Genomic DNA, 19,815 nt, shown 5'->3' with positions numbered 1-19,815 from the left:
TCTACCCCATTCAGACAAACACATTCATTGAAAAAAAAAAGAAAAGAAAAAAAAACAGGACTAAGGTGGAATCATTCAGTTACAATAGCATAGAACAGAATAGTATTGTTGATGTGCAACAATGCAATACAAAATAATACTGATTATTAATACAAGACAACAAAATACTGCAAAATTTGTGCATAAAGTGATGGTATTAGATGATGCAATGATACTATGATAATCTCGGTACTGAATGACTATCAGACATTATTTACATGCTATTATATGGTAGCTTACTTATAATAACACCATGGTGTCCAAAATCCATGGTATTAACATGCTGCAATACCAAAAAACAATTGTAATACCCAGGTGAAAAAGACGTAGGCTACTGGTAAATGTATTAAAAATGCATTATAGTATATTTGTATTGTAAAAACATACTCAAGTACATTTTTAATACATCTAGTAGGCTACGTCTTTTTCACGTGCAGTAACGAAACAGCATTATAATGTTATTTATACAACATTCTTGATGGATGGATGGATAGATTCTAGATCATTTAAACAGCCTATAGGCCTAATAATAATAATAATAACATTATTTAAGCTGTTTGTTCTTTCAACATTCATAATACACCTTTGGACGCTGGTTCTTCTTTTAACATTCATAATACACATTTCCTTGTATTGTGTACATTCAGATAGACTTTCTACGCATTAAAAAGACTGACGTCAATAAAGCAGCAACAATGCCTTGGCGCGCGCGCTCTCTCTCTCATCTCGTGCGCAGGGAAACCCCAAATCAACCTCCGCGTGATGGCGGTATGAGGCAGTCCCTGCAAGCCAGAGCGTGGGAGTTCCTGTCTTCGCCATGTCGGGGTGGTGCTGCAACTCGCTGAGGATACCCTGAACCGAGCAGAAGTCTCCCAGCCCCCCTCCTGCTGCTGCTGCTCCATCCATCCATCCATCTATCTGTCTACCCATCCGCCCCCACACGGCACCAGGCAGAGTCCAGCATCCCCAGCATCACTGTTTCCCCCGGATCAGCTGCGACACATCTTTCCCTCTGACCGACGGTGGACTGAGGAGAGACGCACCAAGTGATGCGGCTTCTGCAGCCCGCGCATCCCGCAGCACCGAAGACCGCACGCTCACCCGTTAGGAGTAGGCGCACTTTCCCCGTTATCTACAACAACCCATGAGAATGTCCAGCACAGACATCATGGGTTTAAACCCTACCGACCGCGTAATCAAATGTAAGTGCATTGTTGTTGTGTTCTTTATTAATCATACTCAGCACATTTAAGCATGCAGCATTATGCGATTGTGAAGGGTTTGCGATGATTCTGTTTCTATGATGATGCACCGTAAGGTTTTAAAAACGTGATAATTCATGCATAAATGATTGATCAGTGATCAAAGGATGATCAGATGGTGTGTTTGCCTTAAAAAAACAAAACCTTTCTTTCCTTTATGAGATTGGCAAACCCATTAAGGCTCCCTATATGCTCAGTGATGCTGATGCAGGCGAGATATGGCAATCCATTTTAACATTTATTCCTTAAAACGAACATCTATTATTATGTTATTAATTGCAAGTAATTCATGGACTAGTATCTTTTTCAGTTCTGCTTCATTAACTTCATTATATACTAATTCTTATTCTAGTAGTGACTAGCATTAATGCTCATTCATCAGAAACTAGTCCTTATTTTTTGCAATCAGTCACTATCTAAAAAAAGTAATAATTTTTTTTTTTTTTTTAAACACTGTTGTTAACTTCTAAAATAAGAATTATTACAACTTGTAGATACTAGTGACTCAAAATTATGTACTAGGGTACAACGGGGCTAAAGGTGCACCGGGGTAAAAGGTGCATTTGATTATATTCTCCTCTAAACCACTAGATGGCACAGAACTTTCCTAAACATCCTCTTTTCAAGATGCACGTGGAAATTTGGCTGCAGTCGCGGGCAGCAGCACAAAGTTGACTCTGTGCTAAATTGATCTAATATTTATTGTTTAATGAAAATCGATACAATTATTGTCTAGATTTTGACAAAGGTCTTGTTAATAATTTTCAGTAAATTAAACCAACAGTTTTTCAATAATGGAAGAATATGTACAAGTATGGTATTTGGAGTAAACAAAACCCCTGCTGTTTCGGGTGAAAGGCACAATAATTAACATGATAATAAATAGCTGGCTGACTTTTCCATTTGTTGACATGACATGGTTAAATAGATGATAAATAATATATATTAAATTGGCTGTCCACCTTAGAGATAATCACCATATTTATAATGAAACCATCATGTTTAAAAAAATATGATATTAATCACATCATATAATAAAACATCATATTTATTGTTACTTTACACTACTTTACTTTATTGCTACTTTATTGTTGCTATATTAAATTTTAATGGGATCTCATTCAATGCTTTCAGAACTTTTTGTTTTTTAAAATAATTTTGTTTCTGTATTTTTAAAATGAACGTATTTTAATGAATTTTAATATATTTATTGAGCAAAAAAATGATTATTTTATTTATCAAAATAAATAGAAAATAAACAAACGAAAAAGAGAGCTAAAAAGCTAAAGTGATTTTTTTGAACAAGTATTACCTTTTTAATAGACATTATTAAAAGCATATTATTTTTAGCTAAAGTATCTTTTAACCTGGACAAAATGTGGGCTTTAAAAATTATACATTTATAAGATTTTTAAACAAACAAACAAACCACTTTTATAATATAATTCTGTTGCTCCATTTCTTCAATCATACTTTATGGGAGTAGTGAAAAAAAAAATTCTTAAGGTGTGCCAGTTTATCCCCATTGTACCCTATCTAATAAGTGCAGTAATGTGAAGTAGGCTAGTCACTAGTAACTAATGGAATAAGTACTTGTATCTATATTACCTTAACACTGAATTTATGCACATTTAAACTATGCACCTATAAATACTAGAAACATAAATCTAGACAAACGTTTTAAAGAATAAATGTGAAACCGGCTTGCCACATATGTGGAGCGTATCGACGGCTGCGCGCGCCTGCTGGCGGATAGATGAACTGTTATACAGTGCCAGGTTACCCCAGAGAGAGAGATAGAGGGGGGAGGAGAGCAAGAGAGAGATTAGCATCTCGATCCAATGAAATATTTTTGGCAGTTTGAGGATGACAGCGAAAGGACGACTTAAAGGTAGCGTGGCTTTTGCATTGCATTCCTGCATTATTGTATGCATCTCCTTGTGCTCGCCTTTACGCATCTTTTACTCCAATGTCAGTGCGCGCGCTTGTCGGATAGCAGCACTCGGATAACGAGATGATTGTTAACGTATCGATTGTGCGTGTAATTATGTAAAATTGGCAATGCCTCGAGCCCTTGCACGAGTGCACTCTTGTCATGCGGGGAAAATGCGCTGAGATGCTCGCAATGTCAGCTCGTGCACTGACATGGACATCCTTGCATAGATGGCCTATGAGGGTATGTTAGTCTATCATTCCGAAGCAGTTTATCGATTCGTTGGTACAGCGTTACACACTGTAAACAAGGCTGCACACAGAGGATGCACTGCATCTAGTGCCTGCAGAAATCCCAAAGGCATAAAAGCTAAACGTTATTGCAGGAAGCAAGTTGCATTTCAGTGCATTGCAGTACTATATATTTCATGTGATGATGAGCAAATACGTTAATGCAAACCCATCATAATGCCAATACCAATCAGTGTTTACAGCCATTTTTATATTTCTAGTTTTTGCAAGAAAAAAAAAAAAAGATAAAATAAAACCCCACTAAAAAGGCCATATAGAGAGGATGTGGGCATTACAGCATCACTGGATGCTGGGATATGTGGATGTGGATGTATAGTGTGGGCGGTTAGTAGAGAGAGGGGTTAATTAGACGTCAGCGATGGCTGTGCATACTCAAAAGCTGCCCGAAGGCATCTGTTTCCTGTGTGTATGTGATCAACACTGGAATTTGTTTGGATTATGGAAGACAATAAGAGCGGACAGGGGACTCAGGGAGGCATGCTTTGGACCACCGTACTGTGTAGAGCGAGGGAGGTTTGGGCAGCGAGAGAGAGAGATGTGGTGTGTATTGTAAAGGGCTTTTCCTTAACCCTGGAGTGTGGCCGCCTGTAATTATTTAGCAACATATGCCATTCTGCATTAAATAATCATAGTGTGGCATATGTGTCACACTTATGTAATATTAACCGTTAGGTATGTTGGGTTATAAGCTTACGGGAAGGTCTGTGTGAGAGCGTGTCCAGATATAGTTGGTGTACGAGGAAGGCAAAGCAGCTGGTGTGAAGGTGAGAAAGGTATTAGGATGCAGCTGAAGTGTGAAAATGCTTGATTGTTCAGGAAAGCTTTAGGGAAAAAGTATCCTGTGGTGTATCCATGATACAGTGTATAAGATGGTAATACCATGGTACTTTCATATACTGTATATGTGCATATATTGCACGGTATTTACATATACTCCAATGTAGGCCAAACAGTACTATTGTATAACCATGGTACATGTCCAAAAATCAAGAAACATGGTACGGTTTTGTTACACTTAAAATGTACCCAAAAAGTACCATGGTACTTCCATGATAATTTGGACATGCACAATTGCATTACCACGGTATTCTTTGAAGTACCATGTAGATACCATAGTGCATGAATTTCAGTGCTATGGCATATTTTAAAGTACTGTAATATTATTATTATTATCTGAAACCATCACTGTACCATAGTACTTGCTTGTAAGGTTTGGAAGATTTATTGAGAACTATTTACACAGGGCTGTAAGAATACCTTTGTATTACCATGGTACATAAAAAAAAAAAAGTATTGTACTATGGTGCATGCCCAAAAACATGGTAATACCATTGCATTTCACTTAAAAAGCATGATAATGCCATAGTATTTTTTAGTGAAGATGTTGCGTTTGGGATAATTATGTACATGTTACTGCAGTAAACTTCATGGTATTTCCATGATATTTTGTATGTGTCCTAGTCTAGAAACCATGGTAATACTATAGTAACAGTGTCCAATATTTGGAGGATGGGATGATTGATATAATTATTTAGATGTTGCTTCAATATAATCATAGTAATACCATGGTGGTACCATGTCCAAAAAAAACAAAATATTATAGTGCAGTGTCCAGAAGAAAAAGAAAAACATGGCAATACACTTGCATTGCACTTAAAAAACATGATAATATCATGGTATTTTTAGTGAAGAAGATGGTGTGCTTGGGATAGGCCTAATAGGTTACATGTTACTCCAAGAAACCTCAAAGACTACCATGTCAAATACATTTAGTCTATAAACTATGGTAATACTGTGGTACCAATGTCCAATATTTTGTAGTATGGAATGCTGTGCATAAGTATTTAGATGTTGATCCAAGATATCATGGTATGACCATAGTCCAGTAACACCATAGTACATTTTGCAAAATTTTCTAGGGAGTAACAGAGTAAAAGTGGTGCATGGAAGATGGCATGCTAGAGACACACAGAGTAAGCGAGTAGAGTGCTTGAGATGAATTTGCTCATTTCCACAAGTTATTATGTGCTGCATTCTCTGCGAGACAAAATGCGCCTCACTGCCATCTGTCTCCTGAAGGAATGTAGTAATGCGACAATAATGACTATTCTAATTGCATCATAGTGTATTTTTTATGATTGGTACTAATAGGTGTCCTTGGCCCCTGGGAGGTTTTAAAACAGAAATATATTATTTGCACGCAGTCAGAAATGCACGTTCAAGGCATTATCGAAACGACTTCAAAGATCAACATTTTCTCCAGATTGTGAGTCTGTGTTAATTCATGCATGCCTCCTGCTGAGCACCGACACGCAACACGAGGGAGATGTTAAAGCCCGACACAGAAACTAAGAGAGAGTGTTGACATGAGCCTGGTGATAAATGAAACGGGAGCAGGTGAAAGAAAAGAGAGGGGGAATGTGTGAAAAGTGCGGAGGATGAGAAGTGGGAGAGACGGGGAATTAGGCACTTGACAGCAGATAGATGGATGGATGTGCATGCGCTTGTGTCCCAGCAATCTCTTTCTCTCACACACACAGGCGAACGTTTGGAATAGAATTCTAGAGCACTGCAGACTGCACAGCATACACTGAAAATTGTCAACTATTTAAAGTCAGCATGAAATCAAAACTGACAAGTCTTTTTTTTTTCAATGGAATTTTATAGTATTTTTTATAAATGATTTATCCATGCACATCATTATTATTATTATTTTTTTCAATTCATGTGCCCTCGTCATTTTTGATCAAAATAATTTTCCCTCCCTCTCTTCTCTGACGATGTGTTGAGGCACGTGGGCGGGGCAACCTGTCACTCACATGACATCATAGCAATAGCAAACCACAACCATCCAAACAATTCCACACCTTACATTTTGTCTTGCTTGAGAAGCCGTTTCACTTGGACATACGTCACAATAGGGAAGAAAAGACAATCACAACTTCCGTTTCATACCGACTTTCCAAGTCAGTTCATTTGGCGGCCATATTTGCAACGTCTCCGGGCAGCTGTTTCAGGCTAGCAAGACCAACTCCTATTTATTTGAATTCCTATTTATTGAATTCCTTTCTATGGAAAGCCAGAGCTTCCAACGCCGATTTGCTCTTTTATTTAGAAGGCAGGACTAGAGCCGTCATTTTGTGCATTGCAGTTCCTTGTCACATGACCTCATTACATGCATGTTTAATCCTCATAGGATGTTCCTGTAGTCTGGAAGATAACGATGTGATTGCGTTAATGTGTTCATTTTAGTGATTTTGGTTGGGGTAAAAATAGATGCATTGGCCAATTTCAAAATTCTTTGGATTTCACTATTGACAAATATGTTTTAAAGTAAAAAATGCACATAGGTTTGTAATGGATGCTTTATCAGTGTATTCTCATTCTGCCACAGAGAATGATGGGAAATGTTTTGACGCACAAGCCTGTTGCTTCAAGCGCCTAAATGAGCATGTTTTATCGCTCTTCTTTATATAGAACGCACAAAATGTGCACAAATAAAAAGTGTACATAAACTTAGTAGTTTAATAATTAGTTTCCACCATGATTTTTAAAATGTACACGCCCCAGCTTAGAGAGTCAGAGCTTAAAGCATTACGAATTTAAAGTGGTGTTTACGAATACAATCATTCTTGCATGACTTGAAGGCAGCATATTACAGTGAGTTATTTTGCATTTTGAATCAAATTTTCTGTAAACTCATCTTAATTCTTGGCAGTCTATTCAAGTAATGAGGCCAGAAAAGGATGTAAAAACATTGCAGCTGATATTACTTGGTTCATTTGTCACAATGGAGATGTAAGGCCAAGTTGAGCACAGTGCATTGTGGGATATAGTGCCCAGTGCATTGCGGTACTGTTGTTTACTGCACATTTTGGCAAATGTAGTAGTTGAAAATGCGCATGCTTTATGCAGCATATATCCTGCATACTGCAGAAATAGTAAGAGTAGTATTGTAGTATGCTATTTCCGAAAGTAGCCAGTGTCACACACTTGGGTTCCGCTTTCATGCATGTGAGAATGCTTTTTATACATGACTAAAGTGCTGCCCATCTAACCAGATACTGAGCTAATCAACTTCATCGCCCACCTGAATGATGCAATGGAGAGAGAGTAGGAAAGAGAGAGAGAGGCAATCTCGCATCAAATGCGGTGATACAGGACTGCAGGAGAATGATGAAAACTGTTTCCTCCCACACAGATGCACAAACACACACAGACACACACATATGTTATGGGTCACTAGAGATGTTAACTTGAGCAAGCACACACACTGATACATACAGATGTATGTGTAATAAAGAACGCTCACACGCTTGACAACCTTCACACACCGCTATCTGTGTCTCTCTCTCACACACACACATGCACGCTGTCTATGCCCTGGATAGGACTTCCGGCTCACTATTCCCTTACAAAAAAGAAGTTTATTCAAGTGTGCTATAGTATACTTATTTTAAACTAAAAATACTTTCAGTTTACTTTTATGTACTGCTCAGAAATATACTTTATGTACTCCTCAGTGTCGGAGTTATGTTCATTTCATTGTGATTCCCCTGCGTTTTCCTGAGCTGTCTGATTAGTCATTTAGTTCACCTCTCATTAGTTATCTTGTTATTTACCTGTGTTAATACCTGTGTTATCCTGCATTCCTGGTCCATTCTCGTTTGTGTTATGTTGTGTGTAGTTTTGATATCTCCCTTTTCTCCTGAGCTTTGTCATTAAAAGACTGTTATCTTTTTGCTCCTTTGTCTTCGTGCTGTTTACACAAGCAAACCGTGACATTTAGAAATATACTTAAAATTACACTTAAGTGTACTTGAGTTATACTGACAGAAAAGTCTAAGTATTGCCTATTTGGCCTATACTTGTACTCAATCTTTTGATCGAGATATACTTAAAAGTATTATGAAGTATTCTAAGTATACTTTTCATATAGTTGTATATACTGTCTTATAAACTTACACTGTTTGAAAATATTGAAGTAAAGTAAAGAAAACAGATGTTTCTAATTCTGAGTATCTGAATTTTTGTGTAGGCTAGTCCTCTGGTAGTGTACATCAAATCTACTTGACTCTTTCACCGCCATTGACTAAATTTTCAGGCTATCCGTGTTTTCACTGCAATACGATAGGGGGCGCTACAGAATCATCATGAAAATTTAAACAGCATTTAAGTAAAAATGCCTAGCGTTAGCGAATTAAATGTCGAGGAAACGACTGAAGCTTTGGGGATGTTGATGGACTCGATCTACTCAATTTGTGTTTTGATTATCGTTCCGGGCGTAGTCTTTTACAAAAATCTGATTTTTTCCAGATTTTTTTGTTTAAAATGTTGCTTTTTTAATGAAACTTACCCACATTTAAGTGTTGATAAAAAAAGGATGCATGAAGCTAGAATCAAATGTTTTTAAAATGGAAAAAGTTACAGTTAACGGTATATTTCAAGTATAAAACATTAATACCTAAATAGGAACATAATAGTATACTTAAAGTGCAAAATTTTTTTAATAACAAACAAGTATTTGACTAGTAAACTATCATAAGTTTACCTTTAAGTTCACTAGTAGTAAAGTTGCAGTAAAAAACGAAAAACTTAGTTGTAAACTAGTCAAAGTTTACTACTGTTACACTTAAAGTATACTCAAACTTTTATACACTAAAAAGTGGGCCAATTTCGTCCCAAGTATATTGAATCAGTACACTTACAAGTATACTTCTAGTACATTGATGTTAGTACACTTTCTACATAAAGTACACTTAAAAATATACTTGAACTTTACTTAAGTATACTTAATAAAGTGAACTTTTTGTAAAGGCCTGTCATTCATCATTACTTTTCATACGTCATAACTTCCTAACAGCAAAATTCTGCCATTGTTTAAGTATTTATAAACCTGTATGCTAGGGATGCACAAGAATCGAAACAAAAAAAAAACAAATTCGCAATATAGCAGTGCGATTATCAAATTTCAATGGCTGCAATTTAATTGAATCAATATATACGCGCTGTGCTTTTCAGAGTGAAGCGTGCCACTGTGTTCTTTGACACGCGAACAGCTCATGATGGTGTTTTCAGTGTCTCAGAGCAGCTTGGTTTACAGTAAATTCTGCTTCACATGAACTCCCCACACATGAAGTTTGGGTCACTTATAGTGTGCATTTGAAAATGCAATACACGGCAACAATTTTCCCAAACTTGTAATGAGAAGTGCTAATAAACCGACTGTTGTCAACAAAAGAGAAGCTTTAAGGGCTCCCTGTGGTTTTCTACCCAAATTATTGTTTGATGGTTTAGCATTTATAAATGAAAGAATATAAGATTAAGTATTTTAATTTTACAAGTGAAATGTGAAATAAAATAAATTGTATAAATACATTTTTATTTTGCAGTGAAATATTATAATATGAATCATTTTTATTTAGTTTATTATTATAGTCATATTGATATATAATCACAACATTTTGGGGCCAAATTGTGCAGCCCAACAAACAAGAACAGCCAACCTGGTTCTTTACTATTATTATTATTATTATTATTATTATTATTATTAATACATCAATTTATTAAGTTTGATATATCAGTCATTCTTTCCTTCCTCATTCTGTTATTTTTGCCCATAAAGCAGCTTGGATATTTTTTTTTTCAGCTAACAAAACATAACAACATACAGGTTTGTCATAACATTAATGTGAGTAAATAATGATTGTCTGGCTGTTGTCAACAAAAGAGAAACTTTAAGGTCTCCCTGCCATTTTCCACCAAAATATAAAATTATTTTATATTCATATATCTAAACTCTGAATCTTTGGCCAAATTGTGCAGCCCTATAACAAACACAGCAAACCTGGAGCTTTTTTAAACGCATTTTAAATTGAAATACTTTATCCGAAAATGCGCAAATTGCAAAACCCTAACGTATGCTCATGCTGTTATTTTTTCCATTTATATGTCTCGTTTTGGGTTCGAGAGACAACATACAGGTTTATCACAACACGAGGGTGAGTAAATAATGACAGATTGTTCATTTTTGGGAGAACTGTTACTTTAAACTGACACTAGACCTGGAAGAGGATTCAGCAGGGTTACTGGCAGGAAACTGTAGGATATTCTAAATTATTAGTGCACAACACAGGAAGTGGACTGGGTTAAAAATAACATGCCGCCACATACAGATACCCATCCGTAGATCTGGTTCAAAACAGACTAAAGGTGAAACTGGGAGGTAGAGTGAAAAAGGAAGAGAGAAAGAATATGAGTGACTAAATTTAGCCTCTTTAACATAAATACTTTGGGTGTAAGTTTGGAGCGCAGAGGACACACTGGATAGTGCAGAGACCTAATGAGGCCATGCGAAAGCAGGAACGCTTCTGTGATCCAGATGGATCTCGTATACTGTTCATCCTGTATTTACTGCTGTATGACCTCATCACATCTGGCCTGTCAATCAACCCAGCTCACTCAGCTGATTGGTTCATTGGCCTGTTTGTAATCTCGAAGTCCCGCTTCCCGCTTTTGTGCACGTGCAGATTGCGCCTTCGTGTGTGAAGCATGCATTAATTGTGCAACATCAAATGGCGCTTGTAAAAATCCCTACGTCGAAGGCATGTGATGCTATGTTACCTTCTCCCAATCTGGGTCAATCGCTAACTGGCGAGTCTCCCTCCCTTTCTCTTATCCATCTCTTTAGTCAGTTTTCTCTGTTCCCATTCCTTTTCTTTCTCTTTGTCTCATCTTTTTGCAGAATTATGGGATTGTCGTAGGACGTGGCGGCTGTATTTTTAAGACTCGCCATGTAGTAACACAAAACACTTCTGTCTGACACGCGGCAAAATGTGTCTTCCATCGTTTTTAGGTCTCGGGGGCTGAAACAGAGCACGGTTGTGTGATCACAGGATGATGTATTTCAGATTGTCAGCAGTTTAATTACAGGATGTTGCAGTTAGTGCAGTGGAAGTGCTTCTAGAACGGCACCGTGGGTGTCTGATGGTCTTTGCTTGCTATATGCCGCTTCAGATCTCACTAGTTTGTTGTTCGACACCACAAATCTCTTAAGTTCTCTGCCCTACTTCAGCCACCCCACCCCGATCACCCCCAAAGCCAGAAGTGAGCCTCCCACCGACAATATCTGCAGCAGCAATGTTGTATTGTACAGTGGGATCTCTAAGTATCCAGTATGACCTCATTAGGATGGGAAACTCTGCTTCTGCAGAACTTTTTGTCACTAGTACAAAGTTCAAGATGTGAAGGCTGAATATTTCCTCATATTTTAAAAAGATCGTTCACCTAAAAATAATAGGCGTCATCATTTACTTACCCTGTCATTGAAAACATCATGTTTGCATTTCTTTAGAACACAAAAGTTTGAAAGTCATACAGGTTTGGAATGACATGAAGGTGAATTATGACATAATTTCATTTATTTTTGCTCCTCTTGAAGTTGTCATTAGCAAAGTGAATGTAACCAGGTTTTTCCCTCAGATCAGTCAAACTTATTTGGCGAGCAAGAATGCACACGATAACTACACTAATGCTAGAACTGGAAAAAGGGGTTCAGATTTTTGGATTTTGATACAGTTTTCATTCATTCAATACATTATTGTATTATAGTGCATAATAAATATAACAAATTACACCGCACCATTACTTGATATGGAAAGATACACGTTTAATTGCTTTTGTGTTTCCTTTTCTCACCGACTCTTTCTCTCTTCCATAATGGAGGTGATCTTTGAAATTGAACAAGTGGACAAGTGTTTATCCTCACTATATAATTTGCAAGTGACAACTATAACCTGACGTTTGCAATGACAGATTTGTTGATTAAAATGCTTGGCTGGGACTGTTGTATCATGTCACGCCATTTACTTGCAGTGGACCCATGGTGTCACACACTATAAGCATTATGTAATGGAAAATGGAGAGGTTTTCATTTGTAAATAAATACACTAGTTTAGGTCTGGTACAATTTGTTAATATGTTTTTTAAAGAAGTCTCTAATCGCCTCAAGGCTGAATTAAAAATAGTATAATGTCAAATATTATGACATTTTAAAAGTACTCTATTTCTATTTTAATATATTTGAATTTAAAATATTTAATATGAATTCCCCGAAGCCATTACTCAAGTCTTCAGTGTCACATGATCCTTCAGAAATCTTCTGATATGTTGATTTGCTCCTCAATAAGCATTTCTTATTATTATCAATGTAATGTATTATTATCAATCAACTGGTCAGGGGTCACTCTTCCAACAGAACTAGACTCGCGTACGGCTATTACCAGAAACCAGTGATTATAGGTTATAAAGTTATAAATATGGATAGTTTTCCTACAGAAACGCATCGCTTCAGAAGGCGGGGAACATACCTATTGACACGTGAAATCAAGTGAAACTTTCATGCCCTTCGACCTAAAACTCTTCAAAAAAGAATAATGTTCAGCTAATGTGAGTCTTTATAAAAAAGGCTAGTCTTTGAAGTCAGTTTTGTTTTGAGATTGAGCGCTCATGGTATGTGGAAGTGAAACCCTGAGCTAGTGTGCCGATGGTTTCTCTTACACAGCAGGGCTTCACACTCGGAGGCAAACCTTTGTGAGTGTCTTCCCGTTTGTGGGGGTCAGGACGGGGCGAGGGCAGGAGTGAACGGTCAGGAAGGAAAGAGTGAGAGAGAGAGAGAGAGAGAGAGAGAGAAAGAGTGAGAGACGCTAGCACAGCTGTGACCTGAATGAGTCCCTCCCCTCGTACCTCTGGGGTCCGGGAACAAGCGCGAGCCTGTCAGCGGCCTACTTTCCCAAAGTATGATTCTAGGCCATTATCTGTGTTACCACTGGTGGGGCTCCAGCGGGCTCTACGGATCCGCAGAACAATCCTCCTCATTGCCTGTGAACGTGTGAGGGTGGCCCAGCATTTGAAAGTGTTACTCTGAGAGGAGCGTATCTTACAGTAAGGAGTCAAGGTGAGGTTGACTACTGGAAGCAGGATAGAGAAAGAAAAAGGGAGAGATATTATCAACCAAACACCTGCACATTATTGTTCATCACATTAATATTTCATTATTAGTTTCATAAGGTTCTTTATTAGCATCAGTGGCTCCATGCATGGAATGCTTCTTTATATAAAGTTCTTTATAGTGGAAAAAGGTTCTTTAGATTTTTAAAATGCATTTCACACTAAGAAAAAAATGGTTCTTTTAAGGACTGTTCACTGAAAGGGTCTCTGGGAAACCAAAAAAAAAATCTTCTATTGCTTTGCTGTGAAAACCCCCTTTTGGAAATTTTATTTTTAATAGTGTAAGTGTTTTGAACAGAAAAGGAGTGAAATCATTTTAAAAGAATATCCCGGTTCATCATAGGAGAGGAGCTTGCATACATAATCATAGAAAATTATTTTACAAAAAAACTTTATTTAGAGGCTAAATAGAAAGACAAAACATTTTCAATTTACACCGTCACCAGATTTACATCGGTTCATCATTATTAAGGCCTATTCACACTAAGAAGAATTACTATAATGATAGTAGGGTTCTTCGGCTTGTAACAATAGCAGGAACCCTTTTTGGTGCTAAGTAGAACCATTTTCAAGGTTCCATAAAGAACCATGCTTTGAAAGTGCTATATGGTGGTATAAATAACCTTTTCAACAATATTTATTTTCATTAATATTAGTATTAGTATCTTCTAGATCTTCTTAGTATATGACAGCATCTGAAATACACAATTGAGTTTAGAGTTACATTGTGTCTCTTCCATTTGATTATGTAAAAACAATTATGTTCATAATAAAGGCCAAAATTAGCAAAAATGGACAGTATGAGCCCTTATCATGTTAAAAGGAAAAAGTGATATAAAAGCATGAGATAGCTTTAATGTTTTTTGTAGCTGGTATGCTTAGGCATATGGTCATAATAAAAAAAAATCGAACAATATTGAATCATAAATTTCATATCTCTGTTACTTACTTTGTGGAGAAGAGAAGATCCTTTAACTGAACAGAGCTGCTCACATGTTCAGAAAAAGAGAAAAGGACATGATTGTTAGGAAATTATTGTTACAATTTTTAAAGTTATAATTTATAGACATTTTAAGAAAGAAATAATTACCTGTTGAGAGTATGTTGACAGTCTGTGTAGTAACAGTAGTTGAAAATCAGTAATGAGGTGGCTTTGACAGTTAAAGATTTGAAAAACAAAAAGGCGGGAATTAAGAACCCTAAACTCTAACACAAAGAACCAAAGGGTTCTTAAGGACGATGCGGTTCTAAATAGAACTGTTACTATGTGTAAAGAACTTTTATAGAACCTTTTTTTTTTTTTTGATTTTTGTATATTTGCGTCCACATCAACGGACAATAACATTGTTTATTATAAGCATGTGCTGCAGTTTGGTCATCTATCACTTTAAATGCTCAAGCTCTTTAACGCAGAGTGGATTCTGATTGGCTGTCAATGTTTTTATCGTTAATCAGCTGGAAAAAAAAAATTGTGAAAAAGATTCCAATTATATAGTCGTTATCTTTATAGTTGTGGCCTTCCCGATACTTTATTGTATGAGAAAAAAAGACATTTTTCAAAGCATCTTTCAAAGTTATTTGGAACGACGTGTGGGGGAGTAAATGAATGATGACAGAATTTACATTTTTGAGTATTAAATGTGCTTTGGAGATTAGGTATTTCAACAAACCTGGTGAGTTTTCAGACCATCCCTAAGCTCTCTGACCACTCAGATCATTCCTTTATAGGCTCTGTGAGAGCTACTCTCATCTCTGTTGATCCAATATACTGTCACATTCTTCAGAGTCAACCACTGACTTGTTATTTCAGCACAATTTTAGCTGAAATAACAAGTTTAACTGCCATACAGTGGCCCCAAAATGTATTTCGGACAATGAAGTCAAACTTGCATTATGCATTATGGATGATTATTATGAGTAAGATTATTACAATTATTTGAAAGAAGTCTCTTCTGCTCACCAAGGCTGCATTTGTTTGATCAAAACACTGCAACAACAGTAATATTGTGAAATATTATAACAATTTAATATATTTAAATATTTGTAACAATTTATTACTGGGATGGCAAATTGAAATAACTCATTCATTTTCAGCTTCATTCAGCAGTGTCACATGATCCTTCAGAAATCATTCTAGTATGCTGATTTGCTGCTCAAGAAACATTTCTTATTACAATGTTGAAAACAGTGCTGCTTAATATTTTTCTGGAAATCATGATACATTTTGTTTTCAGGATTATTTGATGATCAAAAAGATTAGCATTTATTTGAAATAGAAATCTTTTGTAACATTATAAATGTCTTTACTGTAACTTTTGATCAATTTAATGCATCGTGAACCATAGCTTTTGAACGATAGTGTATAACAAAATATCAAACCATAATCATATTAACCACAGTTCCACTAATGTTTGACAACCACAATACTAATACAAATACTTTTGTATCTTAATTTAGAACAGTATATACTTGGTTATTATCGAAACAGTACTATCCGAACATGAAAACAGGGAGCAAGATTAACAGCAGTAACTCACCAAAAATAAAATAAAAAATAAATAAAATACATTTTGGTTTCCAGCTTAAAATGTTGATGATGCTTACAGGATTAAAAAATGGTACTACAATCAAACAGTAACACTTTTCCCATAAAACTGACAGAACCCGTGGCACTGTTCATAAAACGCAGACTGTTGATTTATACACATGACAATTTCATGAAAAAACTATATTTTTGTTCTTTGTCTCCATTTCTTCTTACACAATTGCAAGCTAATTAAATTATTTTTTACACTGCATGGGTACTTCATCGTGGGCAAATGGGCTTTTAATAAAACTTGGCTGCCTATACAGTAGAAAGGCTGTTGACTTCCCTTTTGCTAAATTAGTAGGAAAACTTCAACACCCATAATGCACTGGGCATGTTGCCGTCCAAGGCCACTCCCACCAGTCTGCTATGGATATGCTTACCAGAGTCAAATACCACCTTACTTTAGTAGGAAATACTTCTTAGTAAACTTTTAGTCATAATGGTGTCGGCTTGTATTTTTCCGGAGTGCAAGAATTCAAAGAGTAAACGTTTAGCGGAATTGAGTTACTTTAGTTTTTAAGGATCCAGCAGTGCGTTGAAGGCTAAATGCTGCAAAGTATCATAAATATGAAGAGAACGCCACAGAAGTATAATCTGTAGTCTTCACAAAAGCACTGGAGTTGTCAAAAGTCTTTTGGTGACAAATAAACCTGAATATACCGGTCCAGGTAACACGAGAACGAGTAAACATTGTTTATTTACATACCGACATTGTAACAATACAAAGCATGTTGAAAATCGGTGAAGTTACACTTTAAGCGTTAGACAGTAATAGCTCAAATGAAACCACATGGTGCTTTCTTTGTCCTTTTATATCTTTTTATATCATTTTATATTTGATGGTCACTGTATGATTTCGTTATATGGAAAATATCTGTGTAAACACTGTCTCCTTTTCTGTTTAGTGTAAGAAAGTAAGTCATACAGGTTTGACGACATGAGAGTGAGTAAATGACAGAATATGGGGAGCCATGATAACCAAACTCAGCAGAAGTCAGAGAAATATCTGCCAGAAATGAGATGTGAGCAGTCAGAAATGTTTTTTGTTTGTTTGCAAATGCTTTTGCGAGTGCATTTGTGTGTGTGCATTTGAGTGAGAGCCAGAGATCAGAGTGTGTGTGTGTGTGTGTGTGTGTGTGTTTGGTCTGGTGTTTTTTCTTGAGTGTGTGTGTGTGTGTGTGTGTGTGTGTTTGGTCTGGTGTTTTTTCTTGAGTCTCTAGTAGATTCAAAAGGAGTCTCAGCATCTGTCTCAGCAGCTGGAGGGTGTCACACACACACACACACACACACACACACACACACATGGGTCAGTTATCCTGACCTCACACTGCCATTGCTTGTCCTTCCCTGACCTGCTCCATCACACACACACACATATGCAGAGAGCTTACAGGCTGTGAAAGGGCAAGAAGTAAATTTGACAGAGAGAATAAAATAAAGGCACAGCGAGTATTCATGAAATGCTGATATTAACTTTCCATACCAGAGGTCAAAGGTCAACACCACTGTTGACACAGAGCAGATGGTGACTCCGTATTGACATTGCTGATCACAATATGTGAAAATGTGTATGTGGGTACTGGGTGGTAATACCATGTCTTGCGAATCATATTTTAAGCTGCATTTTGTCTATTTGTTTTTATTTATTTTTATAGATTTTTTTTTTTTTTTTATAATTTTTTTCTTGGTACTTTTATAAGCTTTTTAGCTTTTCATTCATTGAGGATTAATTGTCTACATGGAATATTTGTACTTTTATAAAATGTATCATCTCAATGCAGGACCATTTAAAATTTAATTTAAATTACTGAAGAAAAGTGATCAAAATAAATTTAATCTAAATTAAAAAACTCTAAAGTTATCGCAAAATATGCATTTTTCGATTTGTACATTATAATACTGTGATGCCTAAATTCAGCATTTAAAATGGTTGATTTCTAATTGTCTTTTAATTTTAGACAAAAAATTGTATAGCTTTAATATGAGCTATTTATCTTTTATTGACCATAATTAAAATAATTATCAGCTTTTAAAAAATAATTTAGGGACTACATGGAATATACTTAAAAAAAAGAAAAAAAAAAAATATATATATATATATATATATATATATATATATATATATATATATATATATATATATATATATATATATATATATATTCTCAGCATAACAATTAAAATGAACTACTGAAGTCAAAAAAGTGATTAAAAATAGTGAACATTTTTATCAAAATGAATATGCATTTTTCATTCTGTAATAATAATGTTGTGATGCTGAAATACACAAAATTCAGTTTATTTAAAATGTTTGTCTTTTGATTTTAGACAAAATAGTATAGAATTTAAATAATTTATCATTAAACCATTTATCAGCTTATTGTATCAGCTGGGTTGTATACACACACACACACTACATGTATATACATATATACATATGTATATACAGTATATATATATATATATATATATATCTCACACACACACACACACACACACACACACACACACACGAGTGAGAGAGAGATAAAGCTCCATGACATATTATACGTCAACTATACTTGCGTTCATTGTTTAGGCCTGAGCTGCGTCTCTGCAACAGTCGTGTTTATATTTAGCTCACATTGTTTCGCGCAGGTTCATCCCGCTCTCTGATCATTGATTCATGGAGTTTCATTTCAATCTTGTGGTTCATAATCCAACATGTTTATTTACATTAAAACGCTCGTGAAAAGATGCACCACATGTGTGTTTGTTGACACGAGAGGGCGTGTAAAGCCCGTCACTGTATGACTGTGTCCATGACAACAGTAATTATTCTCATGTTCAGAAAGAGGACAGTGTACAGACGTGCTTATTCAGAAGGAATGTATGCAAATATCTGGACTGTGTGTGTTTGTGTTGCTGTAAGTGTTTTAGGTACCCAGAGGAAAATGTTATTGCTCAGAGTTCGCATGTTCTCAGTTATGACCGTTTTAAGTATCAGCTTTACCTCAGATGCTTCTCCCATAATTTCTTAGGAGAGATCAAAATAGACACAAATGAGACGGTTGTTGACATGGAGTAAGATTACAGAGCTAAAATTAATGTGGGTAGATCATTTGATCCTGGAAGAATTTGATGAGAAATATATGAGAGTTGATATTGAATCTCATTGTATTGCAGACTTTGGTATCTTGGCATATCTAAGCATGGTTTGAGATGTTGTTAAGATCTTTAGAGGAGACACATGTGAGAATACTGGGGTCTCTGGCTCTGTTCACACCTGATATTAAGATGCGTTTTGGTTGATTGGATCACAAGTGGACGAGGGAGACACATACCCATTTACACCTGGTGTTTAATCCGTCTCTTTTGTCCACTTTCAACCACTTCTGTCCTGATTTCTTTGAGTGGAGGGTCTATGGGCGGGGAAATGTATGGGCCTGTTCAGATATTTCCATGTAATGGACAAAATAAGCTTGCGCAATTTACATATAAATATGCCCGGAGACGACAGAAAAACATAAGGAGAGCATTAGCTTTCGTTTCTGCTCTGAAAGCCGCGAGTCCATGCCGAACGCTGTGTGTGGTAGCAATCAGGAATGGTACGAGACTCTTCCCATAATGTTCACGGGTTAGGTCAGTAGATGGAGAGTAGGCGTCTTTTGTGACTGATCGAACACATTCGAC

General features: G+C 36.2%; 1 protein-coding gene across 5 annotated transcripts in view; it reads left to right on the top strand.

Annotated features, from left to right (window-relative positions):
- Positions 1-1,110: 1,110 nt before the first annotated feature.
- The window catches only part of ppp3cb (protein phosphatase 3, catalytic subunit, beta isozyme), a 47,362-nt gene continuing 28,657 nt past the window's right edge, over positions 1,111-19,815 (top strand). For 3 of the 5 annotated variants that reach the window (XM_079892010.1, XM_079892009.1, XM_079892012.1), the window contains exon 1: positions 1,111-1,241. In XM_079892010.1, the coding sequence (XP_079748136.1) occupies positions 1,184-1,241 (58 nt within the window). In that variant the 5' untranslated portion in view covers positions 1,111-1,183. Of the gene's footprint in view, positions 1,242-3,099; positions 3,193-19,815 lie in introns of those variants that run through there. The other 2 variants (XM_079892013.1, XM_079892011.1) reach the window with 1 other exon arrangement.

The sequence above is a fragment of the Squalius cephalus genome (assembly GCF_949319135.1).
Source record: "Squalius cephalus genome assembly, chromosome: 14".
Lineage (NCBI taxonomy): Eukaryota > Metazoa > Chordata > Actinopteri > Cypriniformes > Leuciscidae > Squalius > Squalius cephalus.
The sequence above is the reverse complement of the archived record's forward strand: the minus strand, read 5'-3'. Positions and strand labels throughout refer to the sequence as shown.